This window comes from Homalodisca vitripennis, chromosome 2 (genome assembly GCF_021130785.1).
Source record: "Homalodisca vitripennis isolate AUS2020 chromosome 2, UT_GWSS_2.1, whole genome shotgun sequence".
Taxonomy (NCBI): Eukaryota; Metazoa; Arthropoda; class Insecta; order Hemiptera; family Cicadellidae; genus Homalodisca; species Homalodisca vitripennis.
Window position 1 is genome coordinate 5612458 of NC_060208.1, and position 19220 is coordinate 5631677.

Genomic DNA, 19220 nt, shown 5'->3' on the forward strand with positions numbered 1-19220 from the left:
AACCAATGTTGGACTCACCCTACTCTCCATGTGGGAGAGGTACTTGATACTGTGCAGCCCCTGCAGCTTTGGTAGTGAAGAGAATTTTGTAAATTAGAAGCTGGATTTAAACAGCCTAATACAAACAAGACCAGAATCTCCAAGTTCTGAAGTCCAAGCAGAACAGTATGATTCGGTTACTACAGAATTAATGGGAACAAAGATACTCCTCCTTTAACTTTCTTTCACTCATCTTCACGTTAAGATAGTGTATAATCGGTTTTTGTTGGATTATGTTTTATGTATTTTTTGAGGTTCAGAAAAAAAATTATAGGCATTCAAATTTATTATTAGGAATTTTGTAAAACAGTTCCAGGAAATACTGATGAAGTTACTGAGTTATAGCGGAAATAACATTTAGTGAAATAAAACTTAAAAATAAATTACATGTTCCTTATCAAACATACAATTCCTTCAGTTACGTTTCATATACATACCGGAGACAATTCTTTAGCCGTTTCACAAAAAACCTGATTTCACGTTGGTTCAAATTACTATTTTAAAAGACTAAAATTCCTCTTGGACTAAAAAAATGGTTTTTTGTTTTTTCTGTCCTCAGGAAGTTTTTTTTTTATTAGGTTGTGATTATTAGATAAAGAAAAATTAACCCAGCCAAAAAACTGATTGTGCCATTTTATACTTGAACACAATAATTAAGTATACTGATGTCACAAGTTAATAACTGATCACTAATGAAAATTATGTCTATGTTGTATGTCACATGTGGTCACATGAGGTTGGGCTACTACTAAGCTATACACGAAATTTCTTCCTGACTTTTAATCTTAGTAGACAACCAACTTGTACAACACAGACAGTGATGCCAAACGAGCCATGCAATGGAGGTAGCTAACATGTGACATCATGACATTACCTTGAATCACATCATACATGAATTAAGATATCGTTCATAGTAATCAATGCAACATCCAAAAATTATTCTTCAAATTTCTTTAACAATGTGTTTTGACAAATAGACAATAACTAAACATCAAGATAATTAGCATACCAACAGACTGATACAAAAGCTGTAACTTACCTTGCCTTCTAATTTCCAGTTAGAATACAAACGTGTGCTGCCCAACTAAGTAACTAAGTGAACGTGTTCTGGTTGATTACCACTAGAAATATAGTTTCAGTGAGTATGCAATTACAAAGATATCTACTTCATTTTCAAAGACTACATCTCTTTCAATTTAATTTCAGAAAACAATAGATTTTAAAATATTTTATAGCATAAAGGCCATCATGATTTAGAGTCCTAAGGTTAGAACATTTTGTTCTGTCATCTGTTTTTTAATAGACAATAGGTGCTAAATATATAAAATGGGTATATCAATCTGTTTCAATCAGAAATGCCTCAGTTTTTTATTCAATATTAACACAATGCTGAGTTGTAAAATCTGAACTCAGTACCTATCTAAAGTTGTAGTAGTACCTCTTTCTTTCTTATTACAAATAAATTCAATGTTTGATATTTCATATACTCAACTCCAGAATTATACATTAATGCAAACAAGTTGTACATTATAATATGATCACGATATAAAGACTTGAATTTGTGAACTCGACTTAAAAAATTTCCAATTCCGAGTATAAGCTTCTAGTAGGGGAAGAAACTCAGAATTGAAGTAACCCAAAACACCTTTATTACTATAAAAAATACGCTTTGCGTGTCAACAAGCAATGAAAGACGTGAGGCGAGTAAGGCTCGTGAGTTATGTTGCGGAGTCGGCAATGGCAGCAGAGTCGAGAAGGTCACAGAGCGCGTGGCGAACTGCGACATGGCGGTTCACACTCCCCTTGCGCACGGAGGAATAGTCACAGTACGGACAGCGGAACTGAGGGGTGACACCACACTCCAGTCTCAGGTGTCTGGTCATGCTGCCCATGTGAGAGTAAACCTTCTGGCACTTGGGACAGGGGAACTTGGCCATCCCACCTGCAACATCGGGCTGTCAGTACACAGGGAGTCGTCAGGAGAGGGAACAAGATGTCAACACCAGACAGGAGTCAGTAGTGTGAACCTTGAGCTGTGAAGTAAGAATCAAGGGTATGACATGGCTTAACGAATAATTAAGATTCTCCACAGCAGTAGCAATAGACCATAAAAACAATAGAGGATGTGGAAAATTTTAAAGGAATGTAATATTTCAAAAGTGCAAGGGCATTACAAAGAGTATAAAAAGAAGATTTAAATGTTTCAAACAAAATCTAAAATTCAGGGTAAGGTAATTCTGTAACCAAAGTGAGCAAGTAGAAGAAACAGATAAATATGTGTAATCATACTATTTCTTCATAACAAAATCATTTAAGCTCAATCATTAATAATGATCAATTATTAATTGGAAACATGAAAACCAACAAAATTCAATATCAAAACCCTGTTACTTTACATCCAGGTGTACAAATACAACTCACTTTTAACATTGTATCTACAAATAAATGTCAGCATAAAGTGAAAAGAAATAACAACTTGAATTCATCTTAGTTTTATTAACAATTCAATCACTATAAAAATATTAATTTAATCTATATTAACTATGTTATAAATGATTTTGAAATGACAGTATACATTCTTCATACTGATTTCTGCATATGAAATAAACACTTGTGTTTATACAGATTCACTGAGATTTACATTGGAATGAACGTACAACTTAAAATCTGATCCTAATACATTTTGGTGTTTTTATTAAAATTTTAATGTCAACTTAACTCATGAACATAAATGAAATAAAAGAAAACGATGACAGATCTCCGTCACACCCTGTGCTTGCGCATGTCAGGCGGCTCAGTGCGATCGGGATGTTTCATCTTGACGTGCAGCCTGACGCAGTTGTTCCGCTTGCTCTGGTAGTCACAGTAGGGACAGCGGAACTGCGGCGCACGCTGACACTCCAGCCGCAGGTGACGCGTCATGTTGTACAGTTGAGTGTAACTCTTGTGACACTGAGGGCAGGTGTGGCGAGCCTCCTCCCTCGGCGATATCGACCCTGCTGGGTACAAAGTCGTCGTGAAATACGAGTAACACACACAACATGCAAGTAATTAATTTAGTTTTTACGTTTTCTATTTAACTCTCTTCAGGTACTGTACAAGGTGTAACTGAATACATGTATCAAAGATGTAGAATGTCCTTCTAAATCATGTTATACCAAAAATGCACCCCTTCCAAGTTTATGCCCTACAACATTTGAGAAATTAATGTTATTTCTATTAATAACTTTGCTATTATTTAATAAAATGATACATACTAAGGGATTTATATATATTTATTGGTTGAAGCTGCAATGCTATGGCAGAACAGTTGCCTTTCTCCTCATACACAGCAACAGATCCAGGTCAGAGAAATGGCCTGAACAGAATCCCACGTGAGTACTTGATTTATCATGAATCAAGAACAGACATTTTCACCTCTGTACTTCATGTACAAGTAAAGCTACTATTCACTCATTTATTGAAAGTGCCAATCTTTTTGTCGGCAGCATAAATTATTCTTATTAAATTGAAGAAGAAGTCTTCTCCCAAAACATTGTAGAGTAAAAGTGGACTTTGGACTACTAAAGCCTAAAAATTTCTATTTTTGTTTTATTCATCTCAATAGCACAGCTATTGTTATGAACAGTATACAGGGCATTTAGAAAAGAATGTCACAAACTTAGCACATAGGATGTGATAAACAGAGAAAACCTTTAAAAAATAATTGTACGTTTTGCTTAAATATTAACACAATTGAGCCTTTTGAAAAAGTTACATATAGCAAAAAAATTAGTATAGTTACAAAAAGTATACAAAACATCAACTATTTTATATTTATTGTTCCTAATGGTCCTACTTTCAATTCAATCCGTTAGGGCATAAGGGAGCACGACCCCAGGTATGCTGGCATAAATCGGGAGCAACAGACATGTCAAAACAGCTGATGCCTCTCAAATGACAATAATGTTTGTTGCTCCCAGCTTATACAAGCATATGATTGAAGTAGTCATGTTTGCTTATGCTCTGATGGATTGATTTCCAGAAAATACTGTTGGAATTGTAATAATAATTGTAAAATATCTGGAATCTTGTAAATTTTTTATAAGTAGTAAGAAAGTTATTTGATTTAAAAAACTTTCAACAGGCACAATTTTGTTAGTATTAAAACAAGTTGTATAATTATAAGTTTTCCTCTATTCTATTTGTTTGGTATGTGTAGCTTCAATAGTCCTAGAGGTTATTTTTGTAAATATACAACTTAACGGCCAATGGCTAAATGACACATTACTCTTCCTATGTTTATGTGATGAGAACTACCAGCCAGAAAAGTTTCTAACACCCTTTTCTGAACACCCTGTATATATTTATTCCAACTTTAAAAGGCTCTAGCTCTAACATAGAAAGTATTTAGAAAACAATTTAAAAAAACAAAACATCTTATTTTGGTCCCTAGAAAATCACTGATATACGGTAGAAGTTTGTCATACAGATTCAGATACATCATGTATTATTTAGCCAGATAATAGGAAAAAATATCATACACCTTCTAATGGTAAAATTATAACAACATTTTCAAACAATTCAGTTTGAGAAAGGCAACAACATACAATAAGTGGTACTTTCCCTGTATTTTGTAGGATAATAACTTTTCTGATTGACCCTATCACAAACTGTTAGCACCATAATTTTGGCTTTTTAAATCTTTTAACTATATTACACAAAACCTTCTCCAGATATGCCGAGCATGATCTGATCAATAGAGAATTTGTTGAGGATTTCATAAGTTAAGAGTTTATTTTGATAGAATTAAAATGACCGTCCACTCGAGACATTTACAATGTGCATGCTAAAATATTGTGGAAGAAGTGCTACCTTGAAATACAAGAAGGAACACTGAAAACGCTAGATAGTTTGTACACAAAACATATAAATGCTTACAGGGGGAACAGGAAGGCTGTATGACTAAAGATTTATCTTCAGTTTGTGAGAAGAAATAATAAATGAATTTGATGGCAAATAATATATTTATCAGTAATACATTTTAAAATATACAGAGTCATAAATATAATGAAGATCTATTCATAATTTTCCAGAGGACTAGGATTTGTCTGAGTTGTGGATGTAGAGCACATGTTTGGCCAGATTGTCACGCCGCTTGGAGCGGTGAGGGCAGACAGGACACTGGTACATCTTGTGGCCACCACACTCGTGGCGGTGACGGAGCAGCGAGTTACGCCACTTGTAGTCACGTCCACAATGTCTGCACTTGTAGCGACTGGTGGCAGCGTCCCAGCCATCCATCACCTTCGTGTCACTTGCCAACGCACCTGTCTCACCACGTACATACTTTTGAAAGAAAACGAAGATTTTATAAAAAATCGTTTAAAAAATGATAACCAAAGTTTCTAACAAAAAGGTTTCTAATAATTAACTTTTTCAAATAATACTATTGAAAAAGTATAAGACAATTAGCTTCCTTTGTAATCACACTAATGTGGAGTACAGTATATTAAGGTGTATGGTCCTAACTGTAACTCACATAACTCAAAATGCTGTTACTATATTCCTGATAGAGTAAACTGATTTAACTCACGCTAATTACAAATTCACTGCAATATAATCATTATTAAGATATAAACAGATTTTAAAACTAATAAAAGATAAATTTTTTGTATTACTGTATTTTTAACAGGTTTACTTGTAACACATTAGCAAATTCACTGATACAGTAATAATATTTTTTGCAAATAACGGTCAGGAACTCTGGTTATCAAGTATAAATAAATACATTGATTGATAAAATGTGACTACACATGAATATCATGCAATATCTTGAATAAGAAAAAACGGCGAATAATAAGAAGAATAATTAAATAATAATAATAAAAGAAATAATACAAATATTAAATATAACATCACAACACCACGAACCTTCAGTTTGATTTGAGATTCCACCAGGTTAAGCGTTAATATCCCACAAATTCTTACATTAAAAATGACTAAAGAGATAAGAAATATTTTGTTTACAGAAATTGTACTAAATAAGATTGACTTAGAGTTTCTTACAGAAGTAAAAATTGCACCAATGTTTGAGATCTGGGCAATATCTGAGTTACCCAGAAGTTGAATTACATATTAATTTAAACTTTTATTATCAATAGTATAAAAGTTGAAAGTTAAAAAAAAAAAAAAACAAAAAAAAACAGTATAGTTATAAAACATACTAGATATCAACTGTTTGAACATTTTAATTACAATTCAAATAGTACGTGTTTCAATAAAATCTTTCAATTCTTAAGTGAGCACGACCACTTTAAAGATACGCTTGCACAAGACAGGAACAACAAACAGCTGATACCTCTCAACTGTGATATGTTTGACACTCCCAAAAAACTTTAAACAGACACAATTTTGTCAATATTAAAAATCTAATAATTTTTTATAATTATCCTCTTATCTATTCAAACATGTATGCTAAATTGGGTTTCTTTAGCTTAGGTAGTTTTACAGATAACTTTAGTATAACAAATACAAAATGGTGGCTGCGGTTAAACAAGACATTTCTCAACCTATGTTTATACGTCATTTTTTGTTTCAAATGATGAATACTATCACCCACACCCTTTTGTGAACACCCTGTATATTTATATAAAATTAAAATTACTGAGTGGACTCTTCCATGGGTCTAATTGTGTTGACAATGAAGGCACTCTAAGTGACAGACTGGAAAGCCTCTCCCAAGATCTCGTCACCAAGGTGAAGATTATGTGTCGGTTTCCCGTGTCTCAGTACTACATGACGGGTGAGATTCTCTTTACGCTTGGTCTTGTAAGAACACTGTGAACAGCTGATCGCCGGCTGCTGGCCACACTCGTACATGTGTCTGCGCAGATTGCTCTTCCAGGAGAAGCTTTTACAGCAGAACGGGCATGTCAGGTCTCGTCGGCCTGCAAATTACCAGCGGCTAGAATAGTAAGCTTGATTCGACACAATTATCCTATCAATATCTTTACCTTGTCATTATCATCCCTTGAACACTCATATAGCTGGGGTTGATTCAATATCTCCTCAACACTGATAACTAATGCCACCTGTTAAAACTGGCCATTAATATCTAATGAAGTAATGAACAAGCAAAAAAGTATTCTGTAATATTGAACATTGTTGGTTTTTATTAATGGTACTATACAGGGTGTCAATTAAGTCTGGAACCTATTTTTTAATTTTTAAACCACAATATAAAAAAAAAAAATACCAAAGTTCACACGTGCGTACTGGTGATAGCAACGCACATATCTGCCCAATTACCGACCGGATAATCCCTTTGGGGGACGGTCCACAAGGAGTCAGACAAAGTCCTTAAATAGCAGCATAGGTCAAGTTTGGTATCAAATTAAAGGTCTTACTTATCAGAGTACAATGCCGCAAACCGGACTTAAAAAGGTGGATTCATTCAGTAGTTATAGCTATTTGAATTTTAAAACTATTGAACAATGTAAATTATTAAGTATTACAAATAAACACCAATTTTTAAGTACCTGTGATCAAAGTAAGTGTTCAAAATGTTCCCCTATCAACGTCTGGCAATGTCCTAGGCGGTTGTAAAAGCCATCTACTGCATTTTGAAGGTAGTCACGAGGAATATCTTGAGCTTCTTGGACTATGAGATTTCTAAGGTGCGCCAAATCTCGAGGCTTAGTACGATAAACTTTATCTTTGAGAGGTATCCCCAAAGAAAAAAATCCAGCGGAGATAAATCAGGGGAACGAGCAGGCCACTCTACTGCACCACGTCTTCCAATCCATCTGTGAAGGAATATTGTATCCAAGTATTCTCTAACAAGGAGAGCAAAGTGTAGTGGCGCGCAATCTTGTTTGGAAATAAATTCTTTTAAATTGTCGACCAAGAGCAGCTTGTAGTGCAGGAATTATCTCATTTTGGAGCATTGCTAGATATGAGTCACCATTTAAATTACCATTGATAAATAATGGGCCCATAATTTGATTTCCTATAATACCTGCCCAAACGTTAAGTTTCTGTGGATGCTGTGTATGACTCAATCTGCCACTTTCACATTCTAACAGTAGTTGTGTTATTGGTAATAATTATTGATTCCTGGCTTCGATTACTATATTATCAGATGATGGGAGGGGAACATTTTGAACACTTACTTTGATCACAGGTACTTAAAAATTGGTGTTTATTTGTAATACTTAATAATTTACATTGTTCAATTGTTTTAAAATTCAAATAGCTATAACTACTGAATGAATCCACCTTTTTAAGTCTGGTTTGCGGCATTGTACTCTGCTAAGTAAGACCTTTAATTTGATACCACACTTGACCTATGCTGCAATTTAAGAATTTTATCTGACTCCTTGTGGACCGTCCCCCAAAGGGATTATCCGGTTGGTAATTGGGCAGATGTGTGCGTTACTATCACCATTAAGCACGTGTGAACTTTGGTATTTCTTTCTATTATGGTTCAAAAATTAAAAAAGAGGTTCCAGACTTAATTGACACCCTGTATAAATACCTTATACCAAATCAAATCATCTTCACTGACGACATTATGACTAAATGTTTTGAACAAACGCACATAAGAATTCAACACTAATAAGTTATTTTAAACTATTACATTGCAATTAGTGCAAGACCTTAAATATTGTAAAGGCTCATAATGTTATTTTTGAAACATTACACTGTAAAATAATATGTTGGAAATAAGGAAATGCCTGGTCTGATTATTACTAATAATGAGAAAGTGTTTCTCCTGCCTAGCTTTGAGATGTTAGATTTAATATTTTATTCTAGGAAAGACAGAAATGTACCACAAATAATATTTCTTTAGCTGCATATTTTTCTTATTCATCAAATGCTTAATCTGTAAACTAAATTATTTATAATGTTATTAATTCATTTAATCTTTTATCAATTCTGACAATTTTAGTTGTACCTTAAATTGTCATAATGTATTTTATATTCCAGTTTTTTCATATTTTTGTATATTGTGTAATCCTTTATTTTAGTTTTAGTACTTATTTATTTATATTAATATATTTCAAACATAATAAGGTGAACAATTTTAAGTTAACTTTTATTTAGTTTGTAATATTTTTGTATACTGCCGCTGTTTATGCATTGTAATGATTGATGACAAAAATAAAATCTTTAATCTTAATTTAAACTTACTTTTAATATAGATAATTCTATATCAATATATAACTTTTTGTTAGTTGACTAAAATGTAAAACCATGACATCCCAAATGTTTATTGTATTTTAAAATACTATATTAAGACCTGGAGTTAACTATAAAAAGAACAATAAATCGATCCTTCACATTTATTTATTTAATAAATGTTAAATTTCTATCTTTACATTTAACAAATTTAATATAATAATAATAATGAACTGGTTTAGAGCATTTTGGAATGTAATAATACTAAACCAAATAACATTGTTTTAATTTATAAGCATAACAAATTATGCAAGAAACCTTTTAATATTTCTGGGGAGAGACACTTATTAATAAAAAATAATATTACTATCAACAATTCAAACAACATACAGTACTAATATTTATTTTGCAGTCACTGATATAGTGTTTTACTTTTACACTAAAATTAGCTAATAAAAAATCTATTTGTTGAAATACACAACTGATCACTTGTGAATGAGTTCACAATAAAGCTTGTTTTATTCCTAGAAGTCAAAAATAAAAGTTCAAAATTATTACATAATAATAATAATGATAATAATATATAATCTTTATGCCTTAAACTTATAGGATAAACTAATAAATCGTTAACAATATTGATGTAATGTCTTTAAAAGCAAATATACAGAATAAACTATAAATGAATACAACAAAAAACAACCACAATATAGATAACAACGCTAATACTACCAAGAATATGGTAAAATATAAAATACTAAAAAGTTAATATATAAATAGTAAGTTAAAAATTACAATTTTGTAAAATAGGCATATACAATAAAACAAAAATAGTATTCAAATTTATAACTCCAATGGTAACTGTGCAATAATTCTAATGACTCATTAAATAACTTATTTATGCAAAGCAATCTCAGCAATTTAAAATATTGGTAATATCATAAAAATAACTCACTTTATATTTATACTCAACAGTATGCATTTTACAGATTATATGGTAAAGCATCAAATGCTATAAACAAAAATTAAAATTAGATTTCTCTTTCAAATTGATACAACTTTTGAAGCTTCGCAACATAAAAAACATCATATATTATTTATATAAAGTGTTGCGTTTATAAATACATCATTTTCACTTTATATACACATAGTGTACGTAGAGCTTCTGTAAATATAATTTTACTCGAGGAAAAAATTAATTTGAGTACAACACTAAAAATTATTATTAAAACGTTGTGGACAAATACACAAACATTGTTACAAATCGTAAAATCATTAATATTCATTCAAAGATTTCATCTTAAAGTGAAAATAAGTTCACAGTACACTAAATTAAATTACTAAAGTCCTATGGTTAACTTTTGAAGTTATTGGTTATATTAGGGTTTAAAGATTCTGTTTTTATCAGGCATGTACAAAATAATAATAATGAGTTTGGTGTTTCTGTCCTAGCTGACTTAGGATAGATTGTTTTTTAACAAAGGTTAACAATATAAATATAAATTTAAAATTAAATTAAATACACATTTGGAATTAATTTTAAATTACTTATGACCATAATAATAAGTGTACAGTAATTACTAAATAATAATTCTATATATTGTATGAAATACAACTAAAAGCAGGATATAAAATAGTCTTAAAATATTTTACTTGCCCTAACCTTTCCTATTATGAAACATTAAAATCAAATTATTTATTTTATTTTATTATAAAAGTTTTTGTTTATTGAAATATTTTGTATTATACTTTCAGACTTTTTAAAACAAAATTTCAAGTTAAGAAATTGATATTATTATATATATTTTGACAATAACTATAGCTAATAATGTAATTTATGAATGTCAGTTGATTATATAAAAAGATAATTTAATATTTACAAATTTACTTCTGAACTCTAACTGTAGTGTTTTAAGACACATTTGGGATGTACTAATCAAGAGATTAATAAATAATCATGATTCTGTTGGTGATGAGACAAAACTTGTGTCTATATTCAATAATGTGCTGTGCGACACGTGAGTAGTAACATACACAATTTTGTAATGGCTCTATATTAACGTAAACCAATTTTGCCCAACACATTCATACATTGGATGACTCATAAAAATAGCGTAAGGACAGTTTACTGAGGGTTACTAGGATCATATAGGGGTTTTTGTGATTGATGAACAGATTGACCTCTCTATGCAGTTGTTATAAACAATATAATGAGTAACAGTTCTGATTTCCTGCACTAAAGTTGGATTTATATTTAACTTCCTGATAATTAATAAATTGTGAACATTTAAAGTAATTCCTTTAACCGAGAGAAAATATACTTGTCAAAAAAAGATTATGGTCAACATTTTATTTTGCTATTTGTTCAGTTTTTGTTTTTTTATTTTGCTATTGCTAGTCAGTTCTGGTTTCAATAACGTTTTTCAGACAAAAGTTTTAATCTCATTATGTGAACAAACATGAATTTGCGGTGAAAAAATATGGGTTTCCATTAACAAAAACAAAGTAAACCATAAAACCTCTGAAAAACTGATGAGAATAAAAATCCTGCATGAGCTCATTTCTGAGGAAATATTCCAGTGTTGCTGAACTTTTGGCCACCTAATTGTGTGTGTGTGTGTGTGTGTGTGTGTGTGTGTGTGTGTGTGTGTGATATTTTAAAGTGTGTGTATTATTTATAAAATGTTTAAAAATTTGATTTAAAAGAATTCCACGTGCCTAAAATTAGAATTTTTCCTTAAATAATCACTGAAGTTTAAAATATATTTTTAATTATTCCAAAAAGAAGTTGTGCTTCTATTTTGCCTTATAACATAAAAAACAATTAGTATATTTATGAAAGTATAACAATCTGAATTCTAAACAACAACGTTATAGTACTACGTACACAATTCTTCTCGTACATTTTACTATCGCCTGGGGCTAAGATTACACTAAAATGTTTAGAATCACCTCTTAGCAAGTAACAACACTAAAAAGAGATAAATTAATATAAATTAATTTGTTGACTTAGAATTTATGTAATTTGTAATGAACGTGTTTACAACAAATTTACTGTTTACTATGAAATTTGTAAATAAATAGATTCTAATATATTATCTTCAGCTGAGAAGAAGGCTGATTAAAGGTTTAGAAGTGTTGGAGGTTGGGAAGTTTCACAGTAGAGCATACTCTTCAGTCTTACTGTAGAACAAACAAAAATAAAAGATATTAACTCTTGAGTCACAACTACGTGAAAAGTGTTATAGTACGAGACATATCATTGCAGGCCTGGATTGTGGCACATAAACTTTTGTTTAGGCCTAAGATATATTGTTTAAACTTTGCATGAGTATAGAAGATTAGTTTCTTGTGATAACACTAATATCAAAATTATTAATTGAGATCTCTTTGAATGAATAAAAACTACATTATTTACATTATCAAACAATAATAGAGCTAAACGGCAGGCTTGCAATGATGTGTCTCCACCATACCATGTAATACCATAGTAATACATACCTGTATAACAGCACACCTAACAATAACTAACTAGAAAAACTGACAAAATCCCGAATACATATTTCCAAAGTTTTATTTCTCATGTAAATATAAATTAATGTTTTACCATTTTTGATTGGGTAGTCAGATAAGGTACTTGCAAAAGTTGTTGTCCTTAGTTCTAATTGTTATCGTGAATTTAAAGAACACATTTTTATACACATTTACTAATTTTAGTATAAAATCTCTTGTATAACTAATAACTAGACTTAGCACATTCAAACAGATGAAAGGAATTGGGAACCTGACGACTGTACGCACTGCCTACTTTGCACTGTTGGAAACTCACATAAGATATGGTCTGGCTGTATGGGGAGGAACTTCAAAAGCTAACACGAATAGAATTCTAATTCTTCAAAAAAGGCAGTTCGAATCCTTGTGAACCTCCATCCGGACTTTTCAACCCTAAATATCTTGACTGTGGCAGCTCTCTACATCAAAGAACTTGGGTTGCTTTGGACAGAGGGTCGAAACCTCACAGGGCTCGAAGACTTACACTACAACAATACACGCAACTCAACAATAACCCTCATGACTGCATTTCAAAGATTGCTTTCAGAAGAGGCCATCTACACACTTGAGTAATTCTAACAAAAAGTCTCAAACCAACACACACTTCAATGTCATGGAGTCAACACTGTTTAGTAGTAAAAGGTAATTAATTTAAATTACCTTTTAACCCTATCTCTGTACTTGATGTATATGAATAAGAATGTATAAGAAACTTTTGATTGAATAAACCAATAAAACAAAATATCAAAGGACCTGATAGAACGTTGTGAATGTCTAACAACGAATCAAACAAAGTACCCCCACCACATGATTGTGTTATGATGATATTGGATAAAATATCAAATAATTGTACTCATTTGTTTGCTAGTTTGTTTTTCTCGCTGTAATTATGGTTAACCCATTAACCACTTATCATGGTACCGTCTCGTGATGACTGACGCGGTACCAAAACACCCATTGCAAGATGGTACCAAGATGACGACAAATGTTATTAAATATATTTTTAAACATGGACTCAAATAATAAAGTTTAAGTATTAAAATTAAATAACAGAACATGTACTATACATATAAATATGTATTAACCCCAGATAAACAACATGAATCAAGGTAAAACCAATTACGTAATTGAATAGTTGGTAATGTTATATTTCGGTAAAACAATTGATCAGTGTTTTATTTTGTAAAACTTTGTATTTAATATTTTGATGTCTCTGATACATGTTGTTTCTGCAGTATAATCTATGGTTTGAGTAAAAAAACATGGTACTGTTTGACATTATTTCTGTTTTGTTATAATTATGGTGGTGTAATTTGAGTTTTGTGAACACGGCAGAGCCTTCTCACATGTTTGATTGTGTTTCTCAAAAACGAGATTATATTATAGCCTGTTTCATTAGCTAAAAAACAGTAGCTCAGTCAACCATACGAGAATAAAAATTAACTATTTCTGGGTTTTACTAAATCCTTCTGTTTTTTGTGTGTTTGCTTGGAATTTTGTAAGAAGAACAAAAATGTTTTGTTTCACATAAATATACATAAAATTAAAAAAAAGATAAATGAATTAAATAACATTTTTCTACATACAGAAGTAAATTTTCAATAAATTACACCAAATATTATAGATTATAACTATGTTTTGCAACAAAAAAATTTTTTGCTTACAAATGTTATTGAAAAATTCAAATATCAAATATTAAAAAAAAATATTCCAGATATAATTTTTTATACTTCACATGCTTATAAATTAAATTATGCTATTGCCTAAATTACATTAGCTAAAAAACAACAGCTCCGGCAATAGCAATAACGCTGAATTTTTGAACATTTTATTATACCTCAGGAGTACAACATAATGAAAAAATGTTGGCAATTGGACACTCCAAACCAAAACTTAAAAATTCCCATAACTTTTTAAACGCACCTTGTACATGCTAACACAATAGTAATGTCCTATTCCGAGGGTGTTTCAGCTACTTGTCATCTCATTTGACTTGAGTATCCTTAAAGAAATACAAAACTCGCATGCTTTTTTCTTTTGGATTTAGTTTAAAAAAAATCATAAATATTAAAACGCAGTAAAAAAAAGTTATTCATAAACCTATAGCCATTAAAATTTCTTTACATCTTACCTTAGCCTAGTTCTGCAAAACATTGTGCTTTCTAAACAGATGACTGAGGAGGTTATCCTTGCGGAACGTGCGGTAAGTACAGAACGTGCAGATCATAGGGGGGTCTCTGCCGCATTCCTTCATGTGTCGCCTCAAGGCCCCCTTCCAGTAGTACACTTTACCACAGGTGTCACAACCTACAGGGTTGTCCAGGCGGCGGCGGTCAATGATCTTCTCTGTTAACAAAGCAATAAATACTCCATTTCTAAACATGTTTCTTGTCAAAGGTCCTTGTAAAAAATCATATTTTTAATCCTGGAGAGGAGTAAAACCTAAGTAAAGAACAAAACATACTAATTATATGATTTGGTTGATTTGTATTTTGCACATACTAGAACAATAATAAAAAATCTAGACAAATCATATTATATAAAAAATAACAAACCTAATTTTTTCAAATTTTAAAATAAATAAAGCATTAAAAAAACCTCAACAAACAGGAGAGAATCGTAATAATATACGAATATATTTTTTAATGAATTTTATAAAAACGATGTAAAATCAAGTGGAAACATGAAAAATCATTAGTATTATGATGTTTATTCATTATGATGACATTCATTATGATTTTTTATTATTTCTAATGATAGGTTTACAATGCATTAGAAGCAACTTTTTTAAATTTTTAAGATATTTGTATCAAATGGAACAAACCTTGATCTGGACTGTGGTCTTGGCTGGAGGTTTCAGCTGTTAACTCCTCATCACTCCGTTCCTCCAGCATTGTCTCTGGTTCATCTACCTTCTCTTCGGCTGCCAGGTCCTCCGTCTCCAGCCTCACTCTACTCTCCAGTATCTGCGGCTGGTTGTGCAGGAGATCCTGAGGTGTGAAAGGAAAGAGCGGCTGGGGAGCGTCTGGATCCTGCTCGGTCAGGCTGACCTTCATGTGCTTCATGCTGTGCCGCATCAGGTTATCCTGAGGAAAATATTTACATTACACCATAAACTAAATTGTAAAGCACAAAATCATTAAAACTACTGTTGTTCTGAGAATTTAGTTTATCTTAGCACAAGCACTAATATTGCTTCTTTAGTAGGTCCTTATTGAGTTGAATGAAAGCTATCAACAGGACCTATTTCAATAAATATGGAACACGCTCTGGCTGATGGTCGACAGAGTGTAAAGTTCTGAGATAACTTAAACTTAAGAGAAGTGGGTAAACGTCCTGAACATCTAAGTTGGTTATCTTGCAATAATATTCTCCTCCTATTACATCTTCTCTGGTCAAACTGATACAATGTACATAAGCCTAAATCGACAATAGTTAACAGATTACGGAAGTAACTACAGTTCATATGTTGTAGACTGTTTGGACTATATGCATTTGTAATATCTAGAAAAATCTAATAATTTATCAACTCGCAAGCATATTGCTCCTTACTCTTTTGTTGTGAAGAAAGTAAACATTGTAAAGATATAAGTGTTATTTCTTAACTTTTCCACTCTAAAATTTTTAGAGTTATGAGTACATCATCAATATCAACTATGATAAGTCTATCATGACTATTTATAGTAAATTCAAATATAAATCTCATATGTTTGATAGTCAACAGATATATAAGCTAGTTAGTATTTCTGATTTTCTTCAATAACACTGACCTTACACACTTTATATACAAAATTGTTTTATTTTGTAGCTTAAACAGTTCTCCGTAACATTGAAGAAGTTTCTCTAAATACTTCCATTCAAGCTTGGTGAAGACAAATAAATATCATGTAACAGATAAAAATCCTCTATTGTCAAACATATGCTTCAAAGAAAGAACATCGAACATGTACAAAATTAAAGCTTCAGCTAAATCCAATTTAAAGGAACCTAAAATGGCAAGCATTGTGCTTTAACGGATACAACAGATTTCTCACACAAACCTTACGGAACGTCCTGTAAGGACACATGGAGCAGGAGAGTGGAGGCACTCGTCCACACTCCTTCATGTGCCTCTGGAGAGCGTCTTTGCGGTAGTAGGACTTCCCGCACTTGCTGCAGAAGGCAGGCGTCTCCAGCCTGTATCGGTCTGCCATCTTCTCACCGATCTTATCATGCACAAAAATGTCATTCGGCTTGTCCAATGGGAGAGCAGGAAACATTACATCCATCTTGTCCTCATCAATAGGTGGACCTAGAAGATCAACTGTGTCAACATCAGTGGAAAACCACTCTTAGTTCTTAGCTTTGTCTGTTTTAATGATCACTTTACCTTCCCCATCAATTTACTACAAACAAAAATGCTAATGTAACTAAAATAACTGTATCTTTTGAACAACCTATTTAAAGTTTTCTAATCTAAACTGAAAATATTTCCTGACATATTGTATTCTAGTATAATCTAATCTATTTTACACTTTTTGGACATATCCTTAACATTTAAAATAGTTTAACCAAGTTTTGAAACAGTATTAAAACTTCTAAATAATCTTAACGTGATAATTACAATTTTACAGTTTGTTACTATACATTATTGATTATTATTATATCATAATGATCACTATAATATATCTAAAATCGGATAATATATAAAAAACAAACATAGTATTATATATATTTCTAAATAGTTTATCGGAAAGATTATTTTGTTGTTATTCAAAAGTTATGTTTTCTAAAAAATATTGAATATTTAAAATATTTACTGTTCACTTAAATAAAAATGAATCATTGCTTAAGACAAACACAAGTATTTACTAACAAGAATTCTTTATCCTCAGTTTAATATTAATTCATCAATTAAAACTGATAGCTAGAAAATATTATTACTACATTATACAAATCAAATATTTGACAGCAGGTTGAAATGAATACAAATGGATTAGTGATGAATTGATGTAATTTTAAATCACAGCAACATAACACTATAGTACTTTAACAAAGTTAACTAATATATAAGAATAACAAGTAAACAAATAACAATGAGTAATAACATTCTGTATTGTATGTACTTCAACTTGATTTAACATGTTGAAAACAAAAAAAATCACAATTATTTTTTTAATGGAATGTTAGTAAAGCTAGTTTTTGAAATGTAAAAATACAAAGAAAACTGAACTGTGAAGTAAATGTAAAATATTATATTTCTCCAAAACTAAAATTCGATTAGATGTTTAAAAAATAACATAAGCAATAACAGATAAAACCGAAAATGAGTACATCGTAAACTATTTAAATTAGATACAGTTTTTTGGAACCAACTTTCTGAAAGTCCTAAAACATTGTTATTAGGCTATATACTAAAACAAACATGGAATGTGTATTAGATCTCTTGATCCTATTTTTACTGAGTCTTAGTTTTACATTTCTCAAAAATTAAGATTAAATACCTACAATGGATGGTTGATTGAAACTACAAAATAACCACAATTTTTACTTGATAGTGATAAAACGATTCCACATGACAGAAATGTTTAAAGTGACTTATATTTTGTGCATTCTTAAAGTTACTTATATCATCTCATTCAACATTTAAGCACAGACAAAAGTTTCAGAACAATACATGGATGAATGAGCTAGGACTTGTAAAGTCTGTGAATTTGATCATCCAATATTATCATTCAAGATTATCCGATCAGTTAGGTTAGCAAAAGACATCAATATGTGTGAGAAAAACGGTTCATCTAGGTTTTTAAAGAGAGCTAGAAAATGTTTGATTGGAATAAAAAAACAAAAACACAAATATGACAAAACCCTGTTTACAGTTTAGAGAGACTATCAGGGTTCTTGTCAAGGAATTGGGTGCAGTCAACAAACTTTGCCGGGGCGCCTTGCTGAAGGTGGACACCGGAATGTTTAAGCATGTGACGGGCGAGATTGTACCTGCGCTTGGTCGTATAGTGACACAAAGGACAGTGAATAGTTGCCTGAGACGTACACTCGCTCATGTGACGGCGAACGCTGCGCTCACAGATATACCGCTTGTTGCAACTAGGACACTGAAACTTCGGTTCACCCTCTTCTGCAGGTTCTGCAATAGAAGACATCATGTATTACCCTTCAGTGTGGTGTCATAGCAAGGATTTCCCACAATTCAAAAGAAATAAATAATTCAACGTTATCTGAGTGAACTTACCTCATCATGGTGAATTCTTATTTGATGAACAAATTGTATGTGAAAGTCTGATGGAGTATTTCCTCGGAGTGGAAGATAGTTTTCTTCCAATAGCATAATAAATAATCTTTAATAGGTTATAGAAATAGGCCAACTGTTAGGTTTCAAAAGATAGTAACTGAATTAACCAGGAAGCAGTAATTCTTCATCACCAAAAAATCTTCATGGAAATTGAGAATGTTGAGATAGCTTATTAAGCAAA

The 19220-nt window shown here is 31.4% G+C and overlaps 4 protein-coding genes across 10 annotated transcripts in view; 1 reads left to right on the plus strand and 3 right to left on the minus strand.

Annotated features, from left to right (window-relative positions):
* LOC124356129 (longitudinals lacking protein, isoforms A/B/D/L-like) overlaps positions 1-19220 on the plus strand; it is a 605681-nt gene that overhangs the window by 172025 nt on the left and 414436 nt on the right. The window lies entirely within an intron of this gene.
* Positions 1-19220, minus strand: part of LOC124356131 (zinc finger protein 436-like) — a 235532-nt gene that overhangs the window by 48801 nt on the left and 167511 nt on the right. The gene's annotated exons all lie outside the window — the stretch shown is intronic.
* LOC124356147 (longitudinals lacking protein-like) lies at positions 5027-7204 on the minus strand. 2 transcript variants are annotated; one of them, XM_046807307.1, is made up of 2 exons: positions 6686-7204; positions 5027-5348 (listed from the first exon to the last, which is right to left on the minus strand). In XM_046807307.1, the coding sequence occupies exon 2, from the start codon at positions 5320-5322 to the stop codon at positions 5119-5121; it is 204 nt and encodes a 67-aa protein (XP_046663263.1). In that variant the 5' UTR covers positions 5323-5348; positions 6686-7204; the 3' UTR covers positions 5027-5118. The 2 variants fall into 2 exon arrangements, with proteins under 2 accessions (XP_046663263.1, XP_046663261.1); XM_046807305.1 differs by having other exon boundaries at positions 5027-5352; positions 6686-7203.
* LOC124356135 (gastrula zinc finger protein xFG20-1-like) lies at positions 11005-17337 on the minus strand. Its single transcript, XM_046807293.1, has 4 exons — positions 16791-17337; positions 15575-15836; positions 14882-15096; positions 11005-12381 (listed from the first exon to the last, which is right to left on the minus strand). The coding sequence occupies exons 1-3, from the start codon at positions 17016-17018 to the stop codon at positions 14888-14890; spliced, it is 699 nt and encodes a 232-aa protein (XP_046663249.1). The 5' UTR covers positions 17019-17337; the 3' UTR covers positions 11005-12381; positions 14882-14887.